A 26,844-nucleotide genomic window follows, 5' to 3' on the forward strand; every position below is an offset into this window, starting at 1 on the left:
AATATGTAATGCTATTAAGCAGATCAACAAATGCCCGTGTAACTCACCCTCAGCCTTCCTTTGTCTTACATAGTACAAAAAGCTTTACAGTATTCCTGCATTTGATGATTGATTGGTCTCTGTAAAGTCTGATACATAAGCATTGTTCATTAGAAGGATACCATTTGATCCAATTGCTGGATTCCAACTGAGACAGTAGGTTCATGTTCAATATACCCAGTTAAAGACACCTGATGCATTGCATGTATGATTGTTTCCAACACACACGGTTCCCACCTGTTTCAAGATTTGTTGATACCTTCTCCTGAAACAGCACTGGCCTGAAAGCAAGCGCAGTATTAACAATTTTCACTGGAAGAGACTCAACATTTAATGATGTCTGGTTCTCCTGATAATCTGCAGAATTCCCTGTATTCTCTTTAGCTTCCTCAAAACGAGCAAAGTTCTTTGAGACGAGATCATCATTAACACATACCTAAAAAACCAAGATCTTTATTTACCAGTATCAACAAGCAATCACCATCACATACTTGTTTAGTATTTATTTGAAGCTTTAAACAGCAGTAAGACATACGCAGTATCAGCAAATGCTCTCTGAAGAATATTAACTCCAGAACAAAAAGGTCAGTCATAGCTTCCTGTAAGTTCTCTAAACAGATATTAGTTTCATGCTTCTGCCTAAAATTCTGTACTCAATTAGCTTTTTCTATGAGCCATAAAAATTTTAAATAAAACTGTTAGTAAGTCAAGCTGGTTTCTTTCTTTTGATTCAGCATGCATCAAAGTCTGGCAGAAAAAAGTAATACTAAACCTAAAACTTCTTGAACCCCATTGGCTCAGGGATCAGTGGCACTATTGCCAATTGGGATTCTGAACTGAGAGAAGATACTCAAATTAGTATGTACCTTCAGAGTTGTTGTCTATGGCAAAGACCACAGCTCCAGTGTTAAAAAGCCTCGGTAAAACACTCCAAGTGGAAGCAGTATTCAAATAAATTCATTTGTAGCTACCATACAGCTGCTTAAGTCTGACAGTAGCTACAGCAGAGATTTAGCAAGTTACACATTTTGGCAAGTGGAACTAGGTTGGTTTTTTTCCCCCCAAAGGTTTGAGGACTCAGTCTTACGCAAAAGCAAGTGCGAACTTCTATTTATTTTTATTATACTATGCAACTGCCTTATTGAAACATCTTTAAGTACAATACCAGAAAAAGGTGCAAAAGTGTACTAAATAATTCACAGTTGCCCATTTGAAGTACTTGCTGGACTTCATTTGCTTGTCAGTACCTTCCAAAAAGAGGTTCACAAAGAAAAATAGGATTTCTGCCTCTTTGAATTCCTTCAGAAGTTTACAAGCAATAGAAATATAAAACAAAACCTCTAATAAGTTAATGCTTTAGCTTCTACTGTATCTGACAGATTACAAAACTCACTTGCAAGTAATGTTTTTCAGTCTTAAACTAACCCAAAGTTATAACTTACATAGCAAAGTGCATGAACAGGTTTGTAAATATAAAAGTATCTTACCTTTTCATCTTTTATTGTCACATAAAGAAAAACATCAAATGTGTTACCTTCTACAGCACATAACTTGGCTTTCATTTGGGTAGTTGCTAAATGTAGTAATAAACACAAGAACAAGTAAAAAGATTAAACCTTTATCAAATTATCAGTATTTTTCACTTATACTTTCCGAGATAAACAAAAATAGAAATCACAATTAGATGTGTAGCCTACTTCTTCGAAAGCTAGTACAAATGTAGTAACTTTTAAATGAAACAAGTAACAAGGCAATAAAAACTTAGTTACAAAAATGAAGTTGTCCTTAGTCTTCGAAGGAAGATTGAGAGCCAAAACAGATTAATGACCTCTCCACACAAACTAGTCTTAGTTCTACACTAAAAGTCTTAGTTTATCTTTTAGCCTCTGACAATCTGTAGTCCGAACGCATGCTTTCCAAACTTGACATTTACTTTTCTTGAAAGAAGTTATATTTGCACATCTGTATAGCTTGGTTAGGCTCTTCATTCAAACAAACACAGCTGATAAAAGTCTGTTAGTAAATTCTGAAGCACTTCTGCATACACTAATTATGTGCTGGCAATTAAAAAAAAGTATGTACTACTACTTATGGTACAGTCTGGGAATATCTATGAAATTAAATTCAGTGTTGTTACTGCTCCCTACTAACCTTTACTTTGCGCAGTGACACTCGGGACGGGGGGGGAAGTAAATCATGAGCAGTGCTATGTCCCAGTCAGCATGTGAAATTATCAGCCTAAATACCCTTTATCGCTTTCATAAGCTCATCCTCTCCTCCCCAACTACCTTTTAAGTGGAGTTTGTTATACTTGTGAGTAAGCAGGTAGGTAGTTTTTCAGGTAGAAGCACGCAAGTGAGAAGATTAGAAAATCTCAGTAAAGAGCTGCTTTTCTAGTAAGACCAAAAGCTGTCTCATACCAAAATAGAAGGCTTGATATGAAAAAGACTGGATGACCTACTGAAACACCAAACATGGGAAAGGACAAGAACAGACTGGAGAAAAAGCAATTTAACTTACTAAATAACTACTTGGAGCTCAATCTATTTGTTAACAACTATAATAAAGATATTCCTCCTCTGAGCTGGTGCTTACATCCTTGTCAAAAAACAACTGAAAGGGTAAACTCCTAAGCCAGATCTTGCTATCTCTGTACAAAACTACAAAAATACAGCTGTGACGCCGATTCAAAGATTTAAGCTAAACACACAGAAAGGCTCCGCTGTTCAAAACAAATGTTATGTGAGTGCTACCTTACTTAGCCTGTCCAAGAGCCAGATACCATCAAGTCAACTATCAAAATTTACGTAGCATGGAAGCCCACAGTACTCAAGATGCAGCTCCACAAATATTTTTGCCTTAGTCAGTCCATACAAGAAAACTTACGTAGCTCTTTTCTCTTTATTTTTAATATACAACATTCTTAAATATAATCAATATTATAAACATAAGTACTACATTTCTCTAACAGTTTATTTTTCCCAAAATAGAAGTGCCAATTATGATTTTGGCAGGAAGTTTTATTTACCTTTGAGAAGGTTTTGAAAATACCGAGTAGCAGCACTATCCCATCTTTTAGCTGGTCTAGGAAAATAAACACAACCAGTTATCCCACGTCATCAAATATTAAAATGGTAATTTTGGAAAAAACTTTGGATGCGTGTAAAGAAATTATTTCAAGTCATGCCAAATCTTAAGAAGTGCACTAACTAGACACATTAGCAGAATCTTACTACTTAGAATGTAACTTCAGTCTTGATAATATTGTTTCAGCTTATCAATAAAGTGAACTGATCAAAAATTACTGGATGTTGCTTTGTCAAGGTATGATGGCTTACATCCAACATAAAATATGGTTAGAAATGAAACAGAATAACCAAAAATAAAAAATAGGTATTGAGCAATTTTGAACAAGTACTTAACAAATATTAACATGCTGAAGACTGAAAGGTCTGTAGCAGAAAATTAAGTTCACTCTTTACCATCTTCTGCAACTTTAAGTATAAAATAAAAAAGAATCAAATGAAGAGCACTGTAAACAAAATATGACAATCTACTACTATTTTGATAATTCACAACAATGGCCCACTCAAGATGTATGCTATTCCTATCCAAACTATGCTAATATTTGTTCTGTCAGAATATTGAAAGTCAAATTCTAATTTCTTCTTCCAAACAAGAGTATAAAAAAAAAAAATGAACTGCTTGACCATATGTAGTTTTGAATATTCTTTAATGACACAAACCAAAGTAGCTTTCTTGCTGTGGAGCCGTACTCCCCAGTGATCTAATCACGTCTCTCTCAAGTTGGCAGGATTTTTGACAATAGCATCCTGGAACTCAAGGATACAAAAGCATTTTTCTTTACTACCAGACACCAGTGAAAACCTTATTCAAGTCCTTCAAAACTGCAGTGAGAAAAAATTGACATGCATATAAGGAAAGCACAACAGGAATCCAAAATATGTTAAGGAAAAAGACAGAATGGGGAAAAACAAAGCTACCTGTAAACAGCTATAGAACTTTAGTTCAGGTAAGAATGTAACTACCACCAAAAAAACCCAAAAGAATATCAAGAGTAAGAATAGCACCTGTAAGAAACAGCTCATAATGACAGATTAGTAAAGAAGGTCACGTGCTAGGAATCAAGAAACACAGCTCTGGGATGACAGACAGCAGGCAAGAACTGCCAGAAACTTGTCTAAACTTCCAAAGGTTTTTAAATAAATATCAAAAGATTCAAACAGGTGAATAAACCACAAATCAAGGAAGAATCATTAAGGAAGCAGTTCCATTTAAGAACCGCTCCTCTGAAATACAAACAGTTTTCCAAATCTGATTTCCTATGTTCTTCTTGAAACATAATCTCTTCTAAAAAAAAATTTCTGCAATAAAACTTCACACTTAAGAAATTTATGAATAGAATACATTTATTAAACTCTACTCACACTATTTTTGCAGTATCTTCACAAAAGTTGATACGCAACGTCACTGGCTTTGTGCGATACAGTCTACACTTTTTTGCTCTATACGGGATCTGCATAAATGCTTCCAGTGCAACTCGAATGCTTAAAAACAAAGCAGAAATAATCTCATTTTACAGAGCAGATTTATTCTCCAGAAGTCATTGGTCTCATATACATCATTCCGTTACCCTGTGCCTGACAACACAGTTCTTCCAGAACTTTGGCTCCCACCGTGAAACACCCTGGAACCATCGTCTTATTTTTCTCTCCCAGAGAGGTGCTACCAGGAGCAGTTAGTGAACAGATTCGTTCTGTATATGAATATACTTCCTATTTACTTGAAATCTTTCTGATCCTTCAACGCTGCAGTTTGAAGTCTTTTCATGATATTTAGCCCTCATACTACTACATATACCACCTGGCACTGCATATTCCATTTTGCAATTATTACTTCTGTGTGAGAAACCAGGTATGATTAACATCATCAAGAAGGAAATCTAATAAATACACTAATTTCCATTTGCACTCATTTTCCTAAAAAGAATTTGTTCTTTATAAAGCTATCATTAGAGTGTTAATCTTATCTTTTACGCTTGGTTTTGTTGGAGATTTTAAATAACCAGCAAGACACCGTACATAGTAACCTTTTAAGACCCATATATTTATCACTTTTATTCAAATTTTTCTTTACAATGAAAAAGCAGTAAATCACACATTTACTTCAAGTTGAACACATTTTAAACTCAGGGCATTGCTGTTTTCCAATACAGCAATATTCAATTTTAAAACATTATTTAACTTCAGATTTATTTTAAAATATTTTAAATAAGCTTTCTTAATTTTGTTGACTACTACAAAAAAACATTTGTTAAAGCTTCTTGTACTCAAAGTTGCAAATTTTATTAAAGAAATGAACTTTAAATCTAGCTAAGAACTGGAACAGTTATTTTTTAACACATTTTTCAAGATTTTAGAAACAGTAGGTTTCATAGTGGTTTTATTAAAAACTGGGAACCCATGAAAACTCACCTTTTTTGCACCATGCCAAGACAAACTGTCAGCTGTTAGTGAAGTAAACAAACTAGTAAACTGCAGTGGGAAAAACCCCACATATTTGTGTCTAGGTGTCAAAAGCTGGTTCAGCAAGTGAAACCCTGCTTCTGTATATGCTTTGTGAATGATCTTCACTGGTTATAATGTTTTAGTATATAATCACTTAATAAGAGAGGAAAGCATATATAAATAATGTTAACTGCCAATGATACATTCAGTCATAACAAACTGCCATTATTTCAAATTCAAATCTTTAAAAAACAAAACCTACAATAGAAAGCATCTTTAAAAATTCACGAAACAAAGACTGGTTTGCATCCACACTTGCAAGGGCCTATCATACAGCCAGCAGTTTCTTGTGAACCCAACTCACACCTCAATTAAATCAAAGCCTTGCCACTATCAATCTAAATAAATATTAATACTATTTGCATGCATTAACTAACAAATACATTTCACTGACCATGTCAAAAACCCCAAACACTTACTCCTTTGATTTAACAAAAATGTATTTGGCATAATCCACAAGAAAGCATTCTGTTTGATAATGATCTGTACAGTACATGATTGACTTAATAACCGCTCTACACCAGCATTTGAGTTCCTCACTGAAAACCACACAAATCTGAAAAAAAAAAGAACAAGACAGCAGGTTCTTATAAAGGGAGTGAATTACACTCAAAGTTTTTTTAGAGACAAGAATATAGTATTTATTATACAGCCCTCAATTTTCCTTCTAAAATGCAAGCATTGCAGCTTATGTAGTTACGAAGTTTACAAATAAGAAGATATGACCCATATAGATGCCATTATCTACTTTTCTACATAGCAATATTAAAAAAAAAAAAAATTAATGCATATCCCTGATACTTCACCCCCAAAACAATGCAAATAACAAATTATTTCTATCTATGCAATATAGCAATGACTTTACCTGGCCTTCTTCTACTATTAGCGGTTTTACTTCATCCACGTCTTTGTAAGATTTGTCATAGAACTGATTCATTTCAGCATTCAGGTTTTTATATTCTATTTCATCAACTATGTAAGGTCCACATCCTTTCATAGTAACCCAAAAGCAACCCGGATCTTCAATCTGGGGCAAGCGGTAGATAACAATAACAGATACCATTAGCTCCTACTAAAACGATAGGATGTTTTTAAGAACACCTGAGCAGCAAATGTAACAGTAAAACTTAAAATCTTTAGTGAGGCACCTTAAAAATTATGGGGACTGATACTTAGCATACAGAATGTTAACAGGCGAAACATCTTTCAACTTCAGACCGTTAGTTTATTAAATGACTTCTCAGCTTGCACGTTTCTTTAGCAGTGCAATGAATGGCACACGTAGTTTAAAAGGTAGTAGCATTATCTAAAAAGTTCATTAAACCAAACAGTGGGTAAAGTGCAAAGACATAAAACTTTTTACTTCCATATTGTCTTCAAGAAGCATGTATAAAAAACCCAAAACACAACAAACCCCACCAATGGACTTTTCTTCATGCTCAAAGAGTCTACAAGACAGTTTCTTTAAAATGGGGTCATAGCTTTCTGCTCAGCCTTTGTAAACCTTTATACCCCAGTCTTTCAGCTGATCTGGGTCCCCAGTTGTTGTAGGTTAATCCCAGCAAGCAGCTAAACACCACACAGCTGCTCCCTCACTCCCCTGCAGTGGGATGATTGAGAGAATTGGAAGGGTAAAAGCGAGAAAACTCATGAGTTGATATAAAAACAGCTGAACAGGTAAAGCAAAACCTGCACATGCAAGCAAAGCAAAATAACGAATGCATTCACTGTTTCCCATTGGCAGGCAGATGTTTAACCATTTCCAGGAAAAAAGGGCTTCATTATGCGTAATGCTGACTTGGGAAAACAAATTCGATAACTGCAGACATCCCTCTTTCCTCCTCCTTCCCCACAGCTTTTATTGCTGAGCATGACATCATACAGTATGGCATATCCCTTTGGTCAGCTGCCCTGGCTGTCTTGTGGGAAAATGATTTTTCCATGATCTCTTGTGGAATTCAGTAGAATCTAGTAGTAGAACACTACACTCTATTTAAAATTATGTTGCACATCATCCATTTTAGATTTTAGCTGCATCCCTACTGACTTCTTTTGAGATGAAACCAATATAAAAGCCTAGAAAAAATGACAAAACATATAATATCCATGTATGACCCCACGCATCTAAGAAATTGCTGCTGAATGGAAACAGATGCATCATCTTATTTGTAAATCTGACTTCCAGAGAGTTGCATTAAAATACAGAGCAATCCTTTAGACTTTAAAAAAAGCCAGCATACCTCCAATACCAAGACTTCCATGCTTCTCAGCTAGAATCTTCCTCAACACTACTGTAAAAGAACAACAAACATTTGATTAACCATTTTTAAAGCCATAATTTGTTTTGAAGCATATCTAAAGAGTGTACATCTAAAGAAAGCCTACAGATTTTTTGCTACTTGTCTCAGGAGTATGAGTCTAGGCAACTGATTTACACACAAAGGCTTCAAACCAGCCTTCTTAATGAGGCACTATGTTAAAGCCTAATTCAGATTTGCCATCCATGCTTATTTGCATACAACCAGATCAACTTTTAGTACCTCAAAACACACCTGTTATCCTCAACCTACTTACAGTATATAGCTGCTTATCTTACATTCAAAGGTCAACAGAAATAGGCTCATTGAAGACAAGGGCTGCTACAATCTATGTACATGACTAAATGGACAGAAACACCAGAGGGAAATGCTTACATCATTAAAAAAAAAAAACTAACACAAAAGAAGAGACCCAACCTTAAACAATTTTAACATAACAGAGATTTTTACCAGTATTTCACATTACATTCACCTGCAATAGTACATATCATACCTAGGAATTACAATGGAATAATAAACTACCCACAGACTGAAGTAATTTGCATTTCATTTGGCACAAACCAGCACATCACAACATCATCACTACAGTGGCTAGCTTACCACTTAAAAGAATTCACACTGGAAGCAGGTGCCTAATAAAATGTTTCAGGAGAGGAAAGTCAAGACATCAGCCTTCCTCTTCCAAAGCTAGTGTTGAACAAGTCAGCACTAAGTAAGAAGCAATGCAGCTACACTGTGGTCATAATCAGCAACATGCTTTGCTAGAAGATGGTACTTATCATTCCCAATTTGACATTACAGTGAAACAGCTGAAACTATTTTAGAAGCTTTACCTAATATTGCATGATAGAAGCATACCATCCAGGTTACACATAAGTCTCTAACACTGCACTGTAACATGAGATACATAGTGCTGCCTTAGACACTTAAAAAACACACACTTTTATTTCAGGAATAACATGCGAGAGGCATAAATAACCTCTCCTAATCTCTCAGTTTGAGAAGTACAAAACCAACAAATGACCTATCGAACTATCCAGGATAAAGCACACCCACGTAAAAGGCTAGCTCCCCTAATAACAACATACCCACTTCGTTATTAAGAACTAAATGAGAACACAAACACTTGCTCAAATGCCACACCCAAAGCTAAGGATATGTACCTTGTAAAGATGCACGAGACCACTAAACCCCTCACCCCATACTGCTACCTTGAGAAAAATGTAACAGAAGGTAAAAGGAGACCTCTCCAGCAGCACACATCTGATACAAACACTCCCAGAAAGAACGACCAACTTGCTATCCCAGCCTCTCTCCCTCTAGTCAGTCTTACTCCATCTAAAAAACTGACATCTAATAGGCACACTGCAAAAGAAGAAGAGCACAATAAAAAGTGAAAGACCATTAAGAAACTATGTTTTTTGCTTTGTCCCCCCCCCTTCATATTCTGCGTTAGTTTCACACTCTTCCTCGTAAAAATAAACCCGCTAACCTTCATCACCAACATCATCGTGGCCGCAAACGCCCAAACACAGGCCCACACAAACTCCCAGCTGCTCTCTTTAGAAGCTTCCAGAAACAGCCACCCTCCCGCCTCCAAAGTCACGCCCAGTGCGCATGCGTGCGCAGGCCGCAGACTACAATTAGGTGGTGCGCGCCCTCAGGGCTCTGCCTTGTGCTTGCTGCGTACGGGCCGTTCCGCGTTGTGGAGCTGTGGAGCTGTCGGGCGGTCGGCGGAGGTGAGAATAGCGCGTCGTTGGAGCGGGGTTAGAGCACCGTAATGGCAGATTCTCGGCTCTTTAAGTGTATTGTTGTGGCCGAAGAGCCTTAAGTGAGAGTCTTGCCTTTCTGCTCTTCCTGCCCCGGCTCGGAGCGGCAAGACTTGCCGCGCAGCACTGGCGGTGCCGGAGGCTGAGGAGGGAAGGGGCCGGACGAGAGCGCGGTGGAGCAGCTGGAAGGCAGCGGGCTGGAGTTGTTCTGTGGTGCTGTCTTCCTGAGGCAGGGTCGCATCCCGCGCTGTGAGGCGGTAACAGCTAGGGCTTCTGCAGCACGGCCTCCCCACAGGCTGCAAAGTCTGAAGTGGAGTGTATTTTTGAAAGGTGTGTAAAATTAGGCAGATGGGGAGAAAGAACACCTGGCACTTCTCTTCTGGTGTTTAGCTATGCTACTTAAATATATACATATCCACAACAGAAAAAAGCTGTTGTATATGTCCCATAGCATTTAGGCCCTAAAGAAAACGTTACTTCACTCTAGCATCTCAAGCTCTGTGATAAAGCAGCTACTTTTTTTTTCTCCTTTTTTTAATTCACTCTGTGTGTGCTACCTATTCTACTTAGGCTGTAAAAAAAAAAAAAAGTGTTTCAGGCCTGACTTAGTTTTGCACAAGGCTGCACAGACAAGGTGCCAGCCCAAGAGAAGGGGATGAAACATGCAGCTGGGAAATAAAGTCCACCTCTTTGGGCAGAAGCCCATACTTAAGAGTGGCTCAATATTTTGAAACTACAGCTTTAATAATTGATATTTTTAACTTAATATTTAAAAGGTATTTACTGTTGTGTATCGTAAACTATTTATGCTTGCGTTTAACAATCGTCATCACTTTCTATGTAAAATAGTTATTTTTGTTACTTTTGTTATTTTTTGTTACTTTTTTGTCCTTTGGCCTTCAAGCTCCCCCTACTGGACTATTTTGCTTTTGTGGGTGGAAGAAAAAAGTTACAGGAGACAATCAAAGATGGAGAGGCAGATGGTTCACTTAAGATATGGAATTAGTGTTGAATTAACTGTTTTTAACACAGAGCAAAACTTATATTAGAATTAAAGACATAATGGACAGCAACATGCAGGTGTGTAAAAACTTCTATAAGAATCTAACCTGTATCTAGGTTGGTGAATCATTTCTTTCCTAAAAATATTTTCTCCTAATAGCTACTTTCTACCACAAAAGTAAACTGGTAGAACAACCATAAGGTACAGAACAATAAAAAAAATCATCAAGGAAGCTCTCCAGCAACGAGAAAAGGCTATATTGCAAAATCAAAGCAGTTGCAGATTACATAATTTCTCTATTTTTTGTGGTTTTGTATATATTGTTTTGTACATTTGAATTCATGATCTCAAGGAATATGGGCCAGATGAAGAGTAAAGTGAAGACCCTGAATTTTAGGAGAGTGAACTTTCAGTTGTTTAAGGAACTAGTGAATGGGAGCCCCTGGGAAACTGCCCTCAGTGATAAAGGAATAGAAGAGAGCTAGCAGCTCTTTAAGGATGTTTTTCTTAAAGTACAGAAGCTCTCGATTCCCCTCTGTAAGAAATCGGGCAAGGAAGGCAGGAGACCAGCATAACTGAGTAAGGCCCTTCTGGTCAAACTGAAGTGCAAGAAAGAAATGCATAGGCACTGGAAGCAGGAATATGTATCCATAGGGAAGAATACAGGGGTGCTGCCTGGGCATATAGGAATGGGATCAGGAGAGCTAAGGCACAGCCGGAGCTGAATTTGGCAAGGGATGTGAAGAAGAAGGGCTCCTACAGGTATGTTGATCAGAAAAGGAAAACTTAAGGTATAGACCCCCACCCCCGATAAATAAGATGGGAGATCTAGTGACAACCCACACGGAGAAGGCTGAGGTACTCAACAGGGGGATTTTTTGCCTCAGTTTTCACTGGCAATCACTCTTCCCACATCTCTCAAGTCCCTGAACGTCAAGGTAGGGGGTTGGGGAATAGAGTCTCTTCTGTTGTAGGAGAAGACCAAGTTCAAGACCATCTGAGGGACCTGAATGTATATAAGTCTACGGGACCTGATGAGATGCATCCCAGGGTCTTGAGGGAACTGGCAGGTGCAGTTGCTAAGCCACTCTCCATCATATTTGGAAAGTTGTGGCAGTCAGGCAAAGTCCCCAGCGACTGGAGAAAGGGGAATATCACACCCATTTTTAAAAAGGGTAAAAAGGAGGACACTGGGAACTACAGACCAGTCAGCCTCACCTCTGTGCCTGGTAAGATCAAGTAACAGATCCTCCTGGAAGTTATGTTGAAGCATATGGAAGACACAGAGGTGATTTGAGACGGCCCATGTAGCTTCACCAAGGGCAAATAGTGCCTGACTAATCTAGTGGCCTTCTACGATGGAGTGACTACATCAGTGGACAAGGGAAGAGCAACCTGGACTTCTGTAAGGCCTTTGACATGGTCCCCCACAACATTCTTGCCTCTAAATTGGAGAGAGATGATTTGATGGATGGGCTGTTAGATGGGTAAGGAATTGGCTGGATGGCCACATCTAAAGAGTTACAGTTAATGGCTCAATGTCCAAAGGGAAACCAGTAACGAGTGGTGGCTCTCAAGGGTCCATACTGGGATCAATACTGTTTAATATCTTCATTAATGACATAATAGGATTGAGTGTACCCTCAGCAAGTTTGCAGGTGACACCAAGCTGAGTGGTGCAGTTGGTATGCTGGAGGGAAGGGGTGCCAGCTGGAGGGGCACTGACAGGTGTGAGAAGTGGGGCCATGTGAAACTTGTGAAGTTAAACAAGGCCAAGTGCAAGCTCCTGTATCTGGGTTGGGGTAATCACCAGTATCAGTATAGACTGGGGGGATGAAGGGATTGAGAGCAGCCCTGCAGAGAAGGGCTTGGGGGTACTGGTGGATGAAAAATTGGATGTGAGCTGGCAATGTGCACCTGCAGCCCAGAAAGCCTATCGTATCCTGAGCTGCATAAAAAGAAGCATGGCCAACAGGTCGAGGGAGGTGATTCTCTCCCTCTACTCTGCTCTTGTGAGATCCCACCTGGAGTACTGCATCCAGCTCTGGAGTCCCCAGTACAAGAAAGACATGGACCTGCTTGAGTGGGTCCAGAGGAGGGCCGTGAAAATGATCGGAGGGCTGGAATGCCTCTCCTGTGAAGAAAGGCTGAGAGAGTTGGGGATGTTTGGCCTGGAGAAGAGAAGGGTTTGGGGAGACCTTATTGTTGCCTTTCAATACTTAAAGGGGGGCTTACAAGAAAGAGACTTTTTATCAGGGCCTGTAGTGACTGCACAAGGAGTAATGGCTTTAAACTGAAAGAGTAGATTTAGATTGGATATATGGAAGAAGTTTTTTACAGTGAGGGTGGTGAGACACTGGAACAGGTTGCCTAGAGAAGTTGTAGATGTCCCATCACTGGAAGTGTGCAAGGTCAGGTTGGATGAGGCTTTGAGCAATGTGATCTAGTGAAAGATGTCCCTGCCCATGTCAGGGGTGTTGGGTTAGATGATCTTTAAAATGTCCCTTCCAACCCAAAGCATTCTATGATTCAATTATCACAAATAGGGTATCTTTTTAAGCCTCTGTCTGCAGGAACAGAATAGAGTAGTTTACCATCGTTCCTACACAGCAACAATCAAATAAAAATAGTTTTGCAAGTGTTTCTCTGTCCCCCTTTGCTGGGTTGACAGAATAACCTTAACTTGCTGCGTTACTATCTACCAGCTCAAAATAAGGAATCTTAGTTCTACAGAGAAGGTGAAAGAGAGAGCCCAACCAATACAGCATCTTAATCAATGCTGTATCTTGTTAGATTTGTGTATCTTCTTATTGTAACTTGTAAAACAGCCTAGCAATTACTTGGATGACTTATTTTGCCCATTATGAATAAATAACTGAATCATTTTGAAGCCAAGATATTTGTTACTATAGACACCACAAATATGATCATAAGCATGCCTTTCCCTCTTGTCTTCCTAGTATTACAGTAGCTAGTGTTAATCTCAAAAAGCTAAAAATCACGTAAGACAGCAATACAGGGTACTTTCTTTGCTTCCTCTACTCTCCATTTTAATTTTGCTGTTGTCTTCACATTCAGAAGAGTTAGCCAGAATATTCTGAAGGAGATACTATATTGCATAATATATAGTATACATAATATATTGCTTCACATGATCCATGTTTAGCAGAGGTATACAAATTTCAACAAGGTCTGCAAAACCAAGAACAGTCTGAGCGTGTTCAGAGAAGACACAAATTTTTTCCAATCCAAATGAGTGCTACGAACCAATTCAATTTAATGAAAATATAGCAGAAGATTTTAATTGAAATACAGAACAAAAGCTGAAACAAAGCTTTCTGAACAACTTTACTGGCTAATCTCAAGTCATCATTCATTCTTCTTCCAGATAAAGAAGAACTTGCGTCACTGCTCCATTTACTCCACTTATTGCACAAAAAAGACAAAACCAAACAAACAAAAATACAAAACAAAAAAGCAACCAGCAAACCTTCCTCTGAAGTTCTTAAATCTCAGGTATATTTAGTAAAGTAGTTGAGAAGCAAAATGTGGGATGTTGAAATATGGAAGGGGGTGTTTGCGAGGTAGTACAATATTCCCTGAAGTTGTTGGTATCTTTTTGGAGCTAAACAATTTATTTTTCTACTTTTTAAATTGCTAATAACTTGAAGATAAAAATTATCATGAATAAAAAGAATGTTGAGAATGCACTCAATCTGATATATGACTTAGTTTGTCTAAATTATCTCTACCTTTGAAAATTGTAATGTTTTGAATAGATTACCATTAGTAGAAAGAATTGAAGATAAACATTTATTGAACATAAACATTAACTTCGTAATAACTTTTTAAAAATTAATGTTAGCTAATATATATACATACCTGGTTTTCCCCAAAATGAAAAAGAATAGACTGGGAGATTTCATTCATTCCTAGACACACATTACAGTTGTCTAATGGATAACTTTGGGAAGCACAGTAAAAAAATTTGTCAACTCAAAACACACTTGTTCTGAACATAATATATACTTAAATTTTCAGTGACAAAAGGACCTGCGTGACCCAACAGACCAGTGTTGCAGCATATTCTGCATGTATGTAAGTAGAATAAGGTGGTAATGGCTCAGTATAATTACCATCAAATCAGATTTAAGTTAATGATTAAGTTGGTGGTTATGTTAAATTTTCAGTAGCCTCTAAACATCATAACTGGCACAACTGTGCTGTTTCAAAGACTCCAAGAATTAGGTACACATAAATCTCAAACCACACACACACACACAGAGAAAATGCTTTGCAGGACAAAGGAATATTTTCCTATTTGGCAACGGTTAGAAAGGACCAAAACCACAGTGAATATGTATGTAATTAAAAAGACTGTAGCTTTAAATCAAACAGCTGTTATAATCTGCTATTGTAATCTGAACAATCAGAGTTTATCATCAATGGATTCATATGTTTATATTTTGCTTGAATATTAACATAGACAGCAAGACTGTTGATGTTTTTTATTACTATCCTGTGAAATACACTACACTCTTTCATGAGATCTTCAACCTTCTTCTCTGTTGACATGATTATTTCTTTTCTCCTGTATAATCTGGATCTTCTGGATATAACTCATCTCCTGTGGACAGAAAAAAGTTTGTTATACATTGCCTACCTTATTTTTCAGCCTTTTGATTGAGTGACACTAGCAATTTTTTAAAATATTTACCAGGACATGAAACTCAGTGGGAATGTATTTCACAATACAAAAGTAAATTGCCTCTAAACATCTTCAGATTTAAAAATACAGCCATAAATTTCTGAAGTATCTGTCAGTGATGCTGCAGTGCACATTTGAGGTGTTGATTTGAATGTTCCAGTGTTCCTGATAATACTAATATGCTATAATCACAGCCTGGTCAGATATGAGTTTATATGATAGGTGGAGAACAAGACATACTTTTCCAAGTGTATAAAGATAGGCTACAGGAGGACTAAGAATAGAAACTGTTACTTTGTTCTGTTTTGTCGAAGAAAACACTGTTTTGCCATATAAATGCATGTTGCTCTTGTGCAAGAGTGCTAATATACCACAAATACAAAAATTCTAGAGGTCAACTGTAACCAAAAAAAGACAGGAGAAAGCATAATGAAATGCAAACTAAAGAAACAGAAAATAATAACTAGTAGATGCAACTTAAGGAGAAGGCAAAAATGTACATGATTATGAAATGAGGGAGACTTAAGTAGGAGAAAGGGCAGGAGGAAAATGAATTAGTGTATCTTTTTAGATCACTGCCCTATCACTACAGTTGTGAAGACTGATACTGCAGCTGTGCTTGATCTACTTGCCCTTACAAAGACAAACGGGTAACTGAAATGAGAATTTATGAAAACAACTGAAATAGGAGTTCTAATACATCCTTCAGATTAAAAAAAAGTTGAAATGCTAGAATTTCTTCATTGGTAAATATATTAATGGCAACCATGTGAGACAAGGAGATTATGAGTAAGTCCAGAAGTAACTATACTGTCTGATTCAGTAGCTTGTCTCTGACAGTAGCCATTATCAACTGTATCAAAGAAGGAAGCCAAACAGTAGAAAAAGCATGCAGTAACTTGACTTAAAAGAATATTTTCCTTACAGTTATAGACTGGTTTATGTCATGTGGCTTGAGTATGTAGCAATTTCCAAGCTTTTATATATTTAAAAGAACCTCCATCTGTTTTCTTACCTGGCAATAGTTGAATGTAGCCATCTGAAGCAGTTAACATCACAGGCATCCAACGTTCACACCCCTCTAGAGCTCGATCAGAGCTGAACTTGTGTAACTCATGGAATGAAGAGAAGTTGCACAGCCTACATAATTCATAGAACTGAGGTGGAGCAAACCATAGTTCTTGGGATTTAAAGCGTTCAATGGCTTCTGGAGGTGATGACCACTGTATGATGAAAACAAGCCTTGAAATAATAGTTTCATCAGCAGATAAAAAGTATCAGTAACTTTAAAAGCCATTAGCAAGGAAGTCTTTACAGAAAAGAGCTTGCAACAGTCCACAATTTCTGAACGCAATAAAACCCATGCATAAACTATACCAAAATGACAACAAAGAAATTTAAAAAAAATTGAAAGACATAAGCAATCTATAAAAACTACTCTTTTTCCTATAAAAATAAGTAAGTTTATTTTAGGCGTGCCAAGTTTGGAAACTGAGACTTGTTTTAGGGGCCTGACTAAAAGTCTACTGAAACCAACAGAAAACCTTAAACTCAATGTGAACTCTGTTACCAGAGGTTGCTACTGATGCTTCAAGAATTAAAAGTACCTCTAAACATCTGCTTCCTGTACATGTTGTTTTCAGAGCATGAACACACTGCGCTTAAACACTGCGTTGTTCTGCATCTTTAAACTATTGGTAATCTTCATTTCATCTCCTGGTGAATTTGGTAATATAAATGTGTGCATAAGCATTTGCAGTAGATTTATGCTGTTACTAACAAAATTACAACAAACATGAAGTCTTTTGAGGATAAGATCTTAGGTACTTCTAAACTTCTGTAGCAGTATCTGTTCAAAAAATATAGAAACATCAGTAATACCAAAATTGTTAGGTGAACTTTAGGTGAATTGTCTGGTTTCTCATTCTAACTTGCTTTCAGACTTTTCAGAATTCTAGAAAAACTGAAAGACCCTAATGTACCTGACCCTCAGCTGTCTTGAAGAAGTTTCTTCATGGAAGTTTTTTACTCTTTTTACCCCCTCCAATTAAAAAAAGTAAAAAAAAAAAAATCAATATAGCTCCAAAAATGGTTTTAAAAAATACACTATTTCAAGAAGTTTGTATGTTACCTAAAATATTCCAAGTAAGTACAAAAGACAAAAATTACTAGCAGCTCTTGCAGCCCTGGAACACTCTGTATGTACCCCATGGATCTCTCCAAGCATACTGAATGTTAAGGGTGTAACAACAATACTGGATTAATACTGCACGAATGAATGTGTAAAAAGTGATTACTTGTCATCCACCTCTGAAAGATACAGTAATTCGAGGTGAAAATGATGTGATGTGACAGACATCCTATGCCATAAAACTTCATGTAACATGACCTTCACGAAACACCCTCCTCTGCCAGCAGTTACAGCTGCACGATTGATTAAAGGGGCTGGTGGCAGTGAGTGACTGGAAGGAGAGATGTACAAGGGAGAGGATTACCATGAAGATGAAAACTCCCTTCCCTTTTCTCGCATCTTAAGGGAGCGTTATCAGGACGGCTAGAGCGCTAGACCTTTGCTCGACTGTTTAATCTGTTCTGGAAGCGGGCTCGGCGGTTTCTCTGGGGCCGGGGCGGTGAAGAGGAGGGCTGCACGGGGCAGAAGCAGGGTCCTTCGTGCTTGTTGCCATCGCAATACTCGCACAGCCGGACCGTGCGAAGGAGCGCGGTGAAGCCCAGGCGCCGCCTCCTGTGCCAGCCCTGCGGCGGGGCTGGAGGCGCTCTTACCAGGAAGGCCGTCACTTCTCGGTCGTCCTGCGAGGCGTGGGGCGGCCGCTTCTCCAGGCAGCACAGGTAGAAAGCCGTGTCATAGCGCCGGCCGCCGCGACCGGCCCTGCCCACGGGGGTCAGCCAGTTGCTCCACTCCTGCAGCGCCCAAATATTGGGGGCGCAGCCCAGGTGGCGGCACAGCTGCAAGAAGCAGGCCGGGTCCTCCTGCACGCGGCGCCGCCACTCGCTCAGCTCCGCGGCGGGCGGCGAGCGCTCCGCTGGCAGCGAGGGGGCCGGGCCGCTGCCCGCCGCGGGCCCGCGCCCCGGCACCAGCAGCAGGATTCCCGTCTCCTCGAAAGTTTCCCTGATGGCGCAGATTCGGAAGGCGACTTCCCCCGGCAGCGGCGAGCCCAGCCGCGCCCGGTCGGTGGCGAAGAGCGGGGCCCGGCTGCTGCCGAGAGGCGGCGGCTTCACGAGGCCCAGGCCGCACTGAGGCGAGGCGGGCAGCAGCCCCAGCCAGTCAGCGGAGAAATCCGCCGCCTCCACCAGGCCCCCCGGGAAGACGTGGGCGCTGGGCATGAAGCCGCTGCGGGAGCTCCGCTGCAGCAGCAGCAGCTCATAGTCAAAGGGGCCGAGGAGGGAGCGCGGCAGCCGCGGCGGCGTGCCCGCCGCCAGCAGCAGCGTGGCCGCTTCCCTCCAGTGCCGCAGCCGCGAGTTCATCTTGAGGGGGGGAGGAAGCGGCGGCCGTGGCCGCGGTCGCCGTCGCCCTGCGGGGCCGCCCGGGCGCCACCGCCGCCTGGGCTCCCGGAGGAGCCACTGCAACCGCAGGCAGCGGGCGGGAAAGCCCGGCGGGCCTCGGGCGTGGCGGCGGTCAGCGCGCACTGCTGCCGAGTGAGCGCTTGGCCCGCCCACAGACGTGGTGCGATGGAGGCCTGTCAGAAACAGTAATGCCTCAGTCCCGGTCAGCCTTAAGCCGGTAAGTAGTGTCCTCAAAGGGCAAAAGCTTAAGGAAATGCAGAGGGTTTACAGGCACGGGGTGAATGGCTGAGAAACGAGGCCATGGCTTTCAGTTTACTTGAAAACTATGGCTTGGAGTAGTTTGCACTTCCTGCGGTTTCATAGCACTGCGTGTATTTACAGCATGACAATGGACCCCAAAGTCTTACCTAGTATTGCTGAAGGGACTGTAGTTACAGCCCCAGGAATCAGCACAGGGTTAGGAACCAAGGGCTCTGATTTGTAATCATAATACTGCTGCTGACCCGCCAGCTGGCCTCAGAGAAATCTCCTTATCTCAATTCCACATCAAGGCATGTTGATAACAAAAATAATTTTAGGTTTTTAATTAAACATGTCGTGCTCCAATTTGTTTGAAATTGTTGTAGTAGACTTCAAAGGGGAGGAGTATGTAGAATTTTAATTAAATTTTATTACAGAGCTCTTCTGTTTTGAGGCTTCAGGTACCTTGTTAGCTAAAAAAAAGATACATTCAGGCAAGATAGCAAAACTGTGAAAAAGTCCTTTGAACAGACATTTCACTTTAGGAAACATTTTATTTTATTTTGTTTTGTTAATTTAACGTTTGATTTTGATTCCTCAATTTAATCATAGATTATTTTTTTGAATTTGTAAGGAGTTGTTTAAGCAGAAGACAGATGATGACACAGGTTGAAAAATTTTGTAAGAATGTTATTTGCATGTAACATGGAGAATCCTCCTATTCATAATCCTTCTCTTGCTAGATTCCATTTAGCAAATACCCACATACCTGCACATGCCTCTCACAACTTATCCATTTTATTTTCTATTTAGGCATGTACTTAATGGCTGTGAGATGTGGCTCACTGTAACTGAAATGATGTTTAGAGGCAATTAAACCAGTGGGATGCCGGAATATGTCAATTGACAAAACCAAAAATTCAGTCAAGGTCTGCACAGACACAGCTGGGCCGTAAGTTCATCCTGACACTAGGTTGTGGTCGGCAGAGAATAGGTCAGCCAGCCAGCTGATTGTACTAAAATGGGCAGAACACCAGCTGCAGTATAGCCAGACAATATACAAGTCTGCCATCCCTCTCCTTTCCTCCCTCATGGCCAAATATACAAGCAAAACCAGGACATCTTGTAACTCTAGCCTCCTTTTTCATACTAATTTAATCATTACTGCTCATCAGTGATTACTATCTTAGGCAGTGGAAGCCTAAGGTCCACTACTGTGCCTGTTTCCTAGTAGAAGGCATTTTGAACCTAAAATCGTGATGTTCACCTCATATTTGTTTGCCTTTTGCACTCTTAGTATAGCTACTTTTTACTGTGTTAAGTATACATCTTGCTAGGAATGTGCTTTGCCTAAAAGCTGCTTTACTGGTGAAATATTAATGAACTACTGAGGTTTTTCAAGATTTAATGTCCAGTGAGCTTGATGGCTGATCAAAAAGATTTAGGGTCTGTTATGTCAGGTCATTTCAGCATAAAGGTGTTTTAAGTAGAAGGTACTCGTGTACCAATAATGAACAGTGTCATTTTCAAATCAGTTGTAATACCAGCACATATACAAAACTGTCTTACTATGGCAAAAATGCAATGTCTGATATCCCTGGAACATTATTTCAGAACATCTTTAGAAAAATCTGACAGTAGAGAATAGTGCAGATTATATTGTTATCTTAAGTTTCTAAACGGAATGATTTTGTATTTTTTTTACCTAGCACAGTCTAAAGTCTCACAAGTGCTAGTATGTAAAGCAGGAATATCCTGGAAAACAATTCCTGTGGTTTCACTGGTATTAAATTTAGCAGATCTAATTCCATAGGCATTCTTGCATGGGGAGTGGAAATTGAATGTGTGGCTGGCATATACGCTGCTGTTTGCAACCTCAAATACATACAGAATACCAGGACTGTTGGTGGACAAATAGTTGTGTGGTTATAGTATTGTTCATGACTCTTCTCAGCATCTGAAGCAGTCCTTTGGGACCAAAGACAGCCAAGGCAAACATTATTGTGTACTGCAGTTGCTGCATTTTTCCACACAGTCCTGGGGTAAGGCACCTCTTCCCCCTAAGAAGGATGATATTCTTTACCCAAGGATCAGCATATTCACCCTATTGATGGCAATTTTGTACCTTCTTTTCAGTATTGTCTTACAAAGAGTAGTTCAATATCCGTTCATGACAAAGCTGAAGTAATCTCATGTAAAATTCCGGGAGCATGAGTCTTTAATTGGCCCAGTTATCAGGACTGGAGGTGGCAGGAGGTTCTAAGGATGAACACTCAGAAACTTGAGTGTTTCTGACACTCAGAAACTCTGTGAGCAAAGATCAAGGGTGCAAAGGGATGTTTTACCCCCTTCCAGTTTCCTGCTCAGAAAGGAAAAGCTAAGCGCTGTGAGTGTGCATGTATCTGCTCTCTCAAAGCTATAGCTAACTTGCTGGAGATAGCTCAAATAAGTATAGACAGTGTCTTAAAGCCGAACTAGATGTAAGGTTATCTATAAAAAATGTTTAATTTCTTCATCTCCAACTTAGATGACTTCTTTCTTCAATATGTTCTGCTAAAACGCAGAGCTCATCTGACTTGTACTTAAAATTTATATAGCATTATGAGTGATTGAGTGATTTTAGAAAGAATGGAAAATCTGAGAAAATCTTTTACTCAGGATTGCCAATCCCAAGACAAGCATACTAGTTTATTCCATTACTGTAGTGTAAGTGTTCCAGCACAAGGGCACTGTACATTCAGCTGGGCTCTGGCATTATGCTTCAAGGGCCAGTATGTAGGCTGGGAATACAGGAGACTTTAGTTTGGAGAAAAGTCTCCCCATAGCAAGAATTAGCTAGAGATATGTGTGACACTCAGTAAGATGTAAAAGAGAAGGCTGGAGAGTCAGAGGTCCCCTCCAGATTAAATGATGAAAAGAAAGGTTTTTAGCTAAAAAATTAAGAATTTGACTGCCTTTCATGCTTCTTGTATGCCAGAACGTACAATTGTTAACCTAATGGACCCCAAATACTTTTGTATTCCAGGTTGTTTTCAAAACCAGATTGTGCTGTATTGAAAAAGAAAGCCTTCTGAAGTGATGCAAAAGTTACGTCAAATGAAACACCATAAGATTATTGCACTAATAATAATTCTTTGCGGGATCATATTTCAGCAATGTGGAGGTTACTTCAACATTTTTCTCTCCACTTCAGTTACTGCTTATGAGAAAAAGAAAACATTAGTTTGTTTAAAGAAAAAAGATTCAGGTCACTAGATATATAGAAATGATTGTAAAATTAGCTTTCTAGGTTTTTTTGTGTGTGATTAGAACACTTAGCAATAGAATGACTTAATTCCTTTTTGTTGCCTCATTGCATAAATTATTTTGCATATACAGATCAGTGCAAATCACATCACTGTAATAATTAATTTCAGATTAAAAACAAGGTCCATCATTATTTCACAATTTAATTTGGCTTACATGCTATCCTGTGAGTTGGAGATGATTATACTAAGTCAGTTCTTGGTTTAATTTATATGCATCTGGTAAAAGCTTTGTCCCCATGCAGATATAGTGTCTACTATATCGAACAAATTGTTACAACCTCAAGTATCAAAAAATGAAGAGATTTCACTGAGCATGTCTACTACTTCTTAAACTGGCTTATTTCAAAATGACGTTCTAAAGCTTTTAGATTGTTTAGCTCATATAATATCAACAAATAGGCAGACTTAACGAATAATATAAAAAGTAAATAGATTATTCACTGTGTAGTTTTCCAAGTATTGTGTCCAAAATGTGAATAAATGTCAAATCTAGGAAATGCAGGTTTATGATTATAGCACCATTATATAGATTGACTAAAAAGAAAAATAAAAAATATAGCCACCTTCATACAAAACAATATTCCAACAAATCAAAGCAGATCAGAAAACTAGGTTACAGATAGTATTAACAACTGGAAATGTTCTATTTCCAACAGATGCATAATGGATTACGTCTTATGCAAACTGAAACTATGATTCTAATTCTGCAGCTTTTAATTACATGAATAGTCTTCACACATGTAATTTCTCACTAAACTGAGTAGTGGTGGCTTATGAGAGTAATGATTCAGACCACTCCCTCTAGGACCCAGAACTCAAATGTGTATTTATATATAAAGTTACACATGCAATTAGCATATTAGATTAAGTTGCTAAGGGAGTATCATGTTTGGTGTGTCTGGTACTCCTCAGTCATTTTATATGGCATAAATAGTTAAATATTTTCTTTTGTCATCTTTTCTCACTTCCACCTTTCTCACTTGTTTTTCCCCCCAAGGTTTATGCTATTTATATATAGATTCTTCCACATCATACAAAGGAATTGCATTTGAATTTTTAATTTTTTTTTTCCTCAAGACAATTATACATGGCTGTATGACCTGACATTTACTATTCTTACAAAAACCCCATGATTTTTGAAGTCATATTTTAGGCTATGTAATTCCTTAATGCTGTGACACATCACAGAGTTCAACTGTATATGTTCTTTGAACATTTCTGTGCAAGAGACAGTCTTGACTGATCATAGACTTCAGTGATTATTTTAATGCATAGTGGAAAACTGACCAAAATAACAGACCACACATTTATACTATGATTGTGACTTCCATTTCTGTGCACTTGAATTAGAACTAGGTTTTAGAGGATTTGTTAGTTTGTTTAATTTGGTGGAGATGTTATTAGTAAGTATATAATAAATCATGTCATGCAATACATTGTAAATAAAAGAAAACATACAGTTCAATCAAACAAAACAAAACAGCCCATCTGACCCTGTGGAGGCTCAAGAAGTCAATTTCTGACACTTAGGAAAACCACAGTAGATATTCTGACAAAATGACTGGAACTGAGCAATAAACATAATTGCTTTTGCTAACTAGCCTCTGCGGATGACAGATTTTCAGAGATGCTGTAATTTTGTGTTTGCCTACATGGCTTCTAGTCACATCGGTTCCAGCATGAAATGCTTGTGCTTGGCTGTATGAGAAGATGCAGAAGAGCCTTCATGGTGGTTAAATGCCATGTGACTTTTCACCTTTCCACAGGTTTAATCAGTGGTAGCTGATTAAGCTACATTTCCAACTGCATCACAGTACTGCAGCAGCAAGCTGTCAGGATGGATGACAGAATCCAGCCTTCTGGAACTACCTGCTTCCAATAGAAAGTCCCTTGTAGTGTGAAACAGAGAGAAAAAAGGGTTGTCTTTTGTAAAACTGATATTGACATGTAGCAAATCAAAATATTTTTTCTCTTACTGTGTATCGAGTTAATCACAGAATGGGTAGTCAGTTCCACTCAGGGATATTTTACATTCTTTATTCCACTGGATATAAGATACTACCTTCTTATGGAGAAGCTATAGTTTAACGTTGTGATGTTGTTATATCATATTTAACAAAAAGCATACTTTGCTAACATGAGATGAAGACATATTTACTACATCCATCTCCTTCCTTTTCTTGTCCTTCCCTCAACACATGCAGATAATTTTATGAGACATTCTCTTCTAATCTCACTTTTCTTGTACGCTTACCATACCAAATGCTGCTCACGTGTAGACTACTATTTTGTCCAGATCTCTTCCTGCATTAAAAGACTTACTTACATAATCGTATTGAGAGAAAGCACTTAGAGATCTGTAATCCACTGGTCTTACTGAATGACTTTTTACATAATGAAAATCTGTGAAGGGTAAATATGTTGACTAGGAGTTGCATTAGCACTTAAATAGAAGGTATTTCTGGAAAATGTACATAAACAACACAAACCTTATAAGAGAAGGAAAAGAAAGCCCATAACCAATCCTTTCAGACTACAAACAATAAGCACGTTTAATTTTTAATCCAAAAGCTAATGACATCAGTCGTTTAGTCCATTTTTAAATAATTGCATTCATGTAAAAAATATTTTCATATTTACATGAAGAATTTTGAAATTCATTTTATTTCATCTTCATAATGCTGAAGTTCGATGTTACATTTTTTGCAACATAAGGAGAATCACTTTAATTATGGTTCTGTGTTCCTTTTGTTAGTAAACTAAAAAACAGTGTAGAGGGGTTTTATGGTGATAGACTGGAAGTCCTGGAATAAAATTACAAGTTGCTGCATTTAACAGACTCAGTTCTGATAGTTTGATACAACTGTTGATCATTGTTGCTATCAATACCACAGGACCAAATTGCACACTCCTTAGGTTGTGTATATCTGTTGCTAAAGTAAATGCAAGCTTTGCTGGCTGAAAAGGGCAGAGTTTGGATCCTAACACAGTGAGGATCTAATACGTTAGTCTAGTCTAATATGTTCTCTAGTTTTCAATTGCCCAAGCCAATGGTTCCGTACTTTACTCAACAACGCTGAACAAGCAGTGCTGAAGGCAATGTCATCCCTGTTATCCTAATGTTATTGTAGCTGTTTCCTAAGGCAGAGATTTCTTGACATTTCAGACTACTGATTCCCTTGCAGTATAAATTAAAACATATCACTATATTCAGCTTTGGGAGCTTGAGAAGCGTGCATTTATGTGAAGAAAACTGTAATGAGAGGGCTTAGCATGTTACTTTTATTCCTGTGGTTGAAATAGAACTTTTTGTTTAGAAGAGCTTACTCACAAGCTGTATTAATATTCCAGTTTTTGTTTGGTTTTAATTACTGCTGCAAGCCAACCAGTACGTTATAAGAATGTACTTTATTTTAAGTTAAATAAATAATGACAGTAACAAGTTTGAATTATTCAAAGTGTAGAAAATACCACCCATGCACAGGCAAAAACAGTTTAATTCAAGTCAGGAATAAGATTTTAGTATACAGCAAATTTAATGTGTATCCTGTGAATAAAGACAAAAGAACTGAAGTAGAACACTGAAATTAAGCAGTGACCATCTTCTTTTGTACTGAAAACACAGTAACATTCGCATTCACTGACCAGCATGAGAGTATTTGCATTTTCATCATGCTATTTAAATACAGAGTAATCTGAAGTTTGACTTCCCATTTTTCACTTAGAAAAATAGCATTTCCAGTCTCCTTCCAGTTGCATTCCGCTGGGGAAAAAAGATGAAGACCGCAAATCTACAACATCTCTTTATTTCTTAATTTAAAAGAAGCATCAGTACTTTTGGGCAATGGTGGTTTCATCTTGTTTTGATTTTGTGCACGGTTGTGCCTGAACTCTGTCACATTGAGCATACACTTGTATCAAGTGTAGGAGATTAATGGCAGGAACATTATCCATTTAGGTGGTGCCAATCCTCTGTTAGAATTCTACTTAATCTTTTAATTTCAGATAGTCTAAATATAAGATGATAGAGATTTTTAGGAACAAAATAATGATGAATAAATCTGCAGCCAGCTTTGTCTTAAAATTTTAAATACATTCTTTTTCCAAGGTCCAGTCCTTTAAATACTAATTGTGTGCATATTCATAATGAAGCAAGACTTATATAATCATAGGCTACTTGTATGAATTCTTTGAGTCCTGTACCCAAAAATCCAAATTCCAAAAAATGCAACGAGTGGAAAATTTGTAATTTACCAACTCACTGAGGCTTGCTTTTGAAAATGAGATTACCTAGTCTTAAAAATTCTTCTGCACAACTGGATAAACAGTACCCACTTCAGGATACCAAG

General features: G+C 38.5%; 2 protein-coding genes and 1 long non-coding RNA gene across 8 annotated transcripts in view; 1 reads left to right on the plus strand and 2 right to left on the minus strand.

Annotated features, from left to right (window-relative positions):
• Positions 1-7,920, minus strand: part of TDRD12 (tudor domain containing 12) — a 38,522-nt gene extending 30,602 nt beyond the window's left edge. For 4 of the 6 annotated variants that reach the window (XR_007767175.1, XM_050904173.1, XM_050904171.1 and 1 more), the window contains exons 1-6: positions 6,493-6,690; positions 6,047-6,183; positions 4,488-4,607; positions 3,068-3,123; positions 1,527-1,612; positions 277-475 (exon numbers count right to left, since the gene is read on the minus strand). Coding sequence is in view for 5 of the 6 variants with exons in the window: in XM_050904173.1 (XP_050760130.1) it covers positions 277-475; positions 1,527-1,612; positions 3,068-3,123; positions 4,488-4,607; positions 6,047-6,183; positions 6,493-6,690 (796 nt within the window). In the remaining variant the exon portion in view is untranslated. Of the gene's footprint in view, positions 1-276; positions 476-1,526; positions 1,613-3,067; positions 3,124-4,487; positions 4,608-6,046; positions 6,184-6,492; positions 6,691-7,867 lie in introns of those variants that run through there. The other 2 variants (XM_050904172.1, XM_050904175.1) reach the window with 1 other exon arrangement.
• A 6,262-nt stretch (positions 7,921-14,182) lies between these two features.
• Positions 14,183-17,522, plus strand: LOC127021075 (uncharacterized). The gene is made up of 3 exons (XR_007767157.1): positions 14,183-14,233; positions 14,759-14,815; positions 17,367-17,522. It is a non-coding gene; the product is annotated as an uncharacterized LOC127021075 (long non-coding RNA).
• NUDT19 (nudix hydrolase 19) lies at positions 14,227-18,908 on the minus strand. Its single transcript, XM_050904004.1, is given in 4 exon segments — positions 14,227-15,301; positions 15,304-15,344; positions 16,441-16,648; positions 18,207-18,908. Coding segments are annotated over 4 exon segments (1,134 nt in total). The 3' UTR covers positions 14,227-15,118.
• Positions 18,909-26,844: the final 7,936 nt, after the last annotated feature.

This window comes from Gymnogyps californianus, chromosome 12 (assembly GCF_018139145.2).
Source record: "Gymnogyps californianus isolate 813 chromosome 12, ASM1813914v2, whole genome shotgun sequence".
Classification (NCBI taxonomy): domain Eukaryota; kingdom Metazoa; phylum Chordata; class Aves; order Accipitriformes; family Cathartidae; genus Gymnogyps; species Gymnogyps californianus.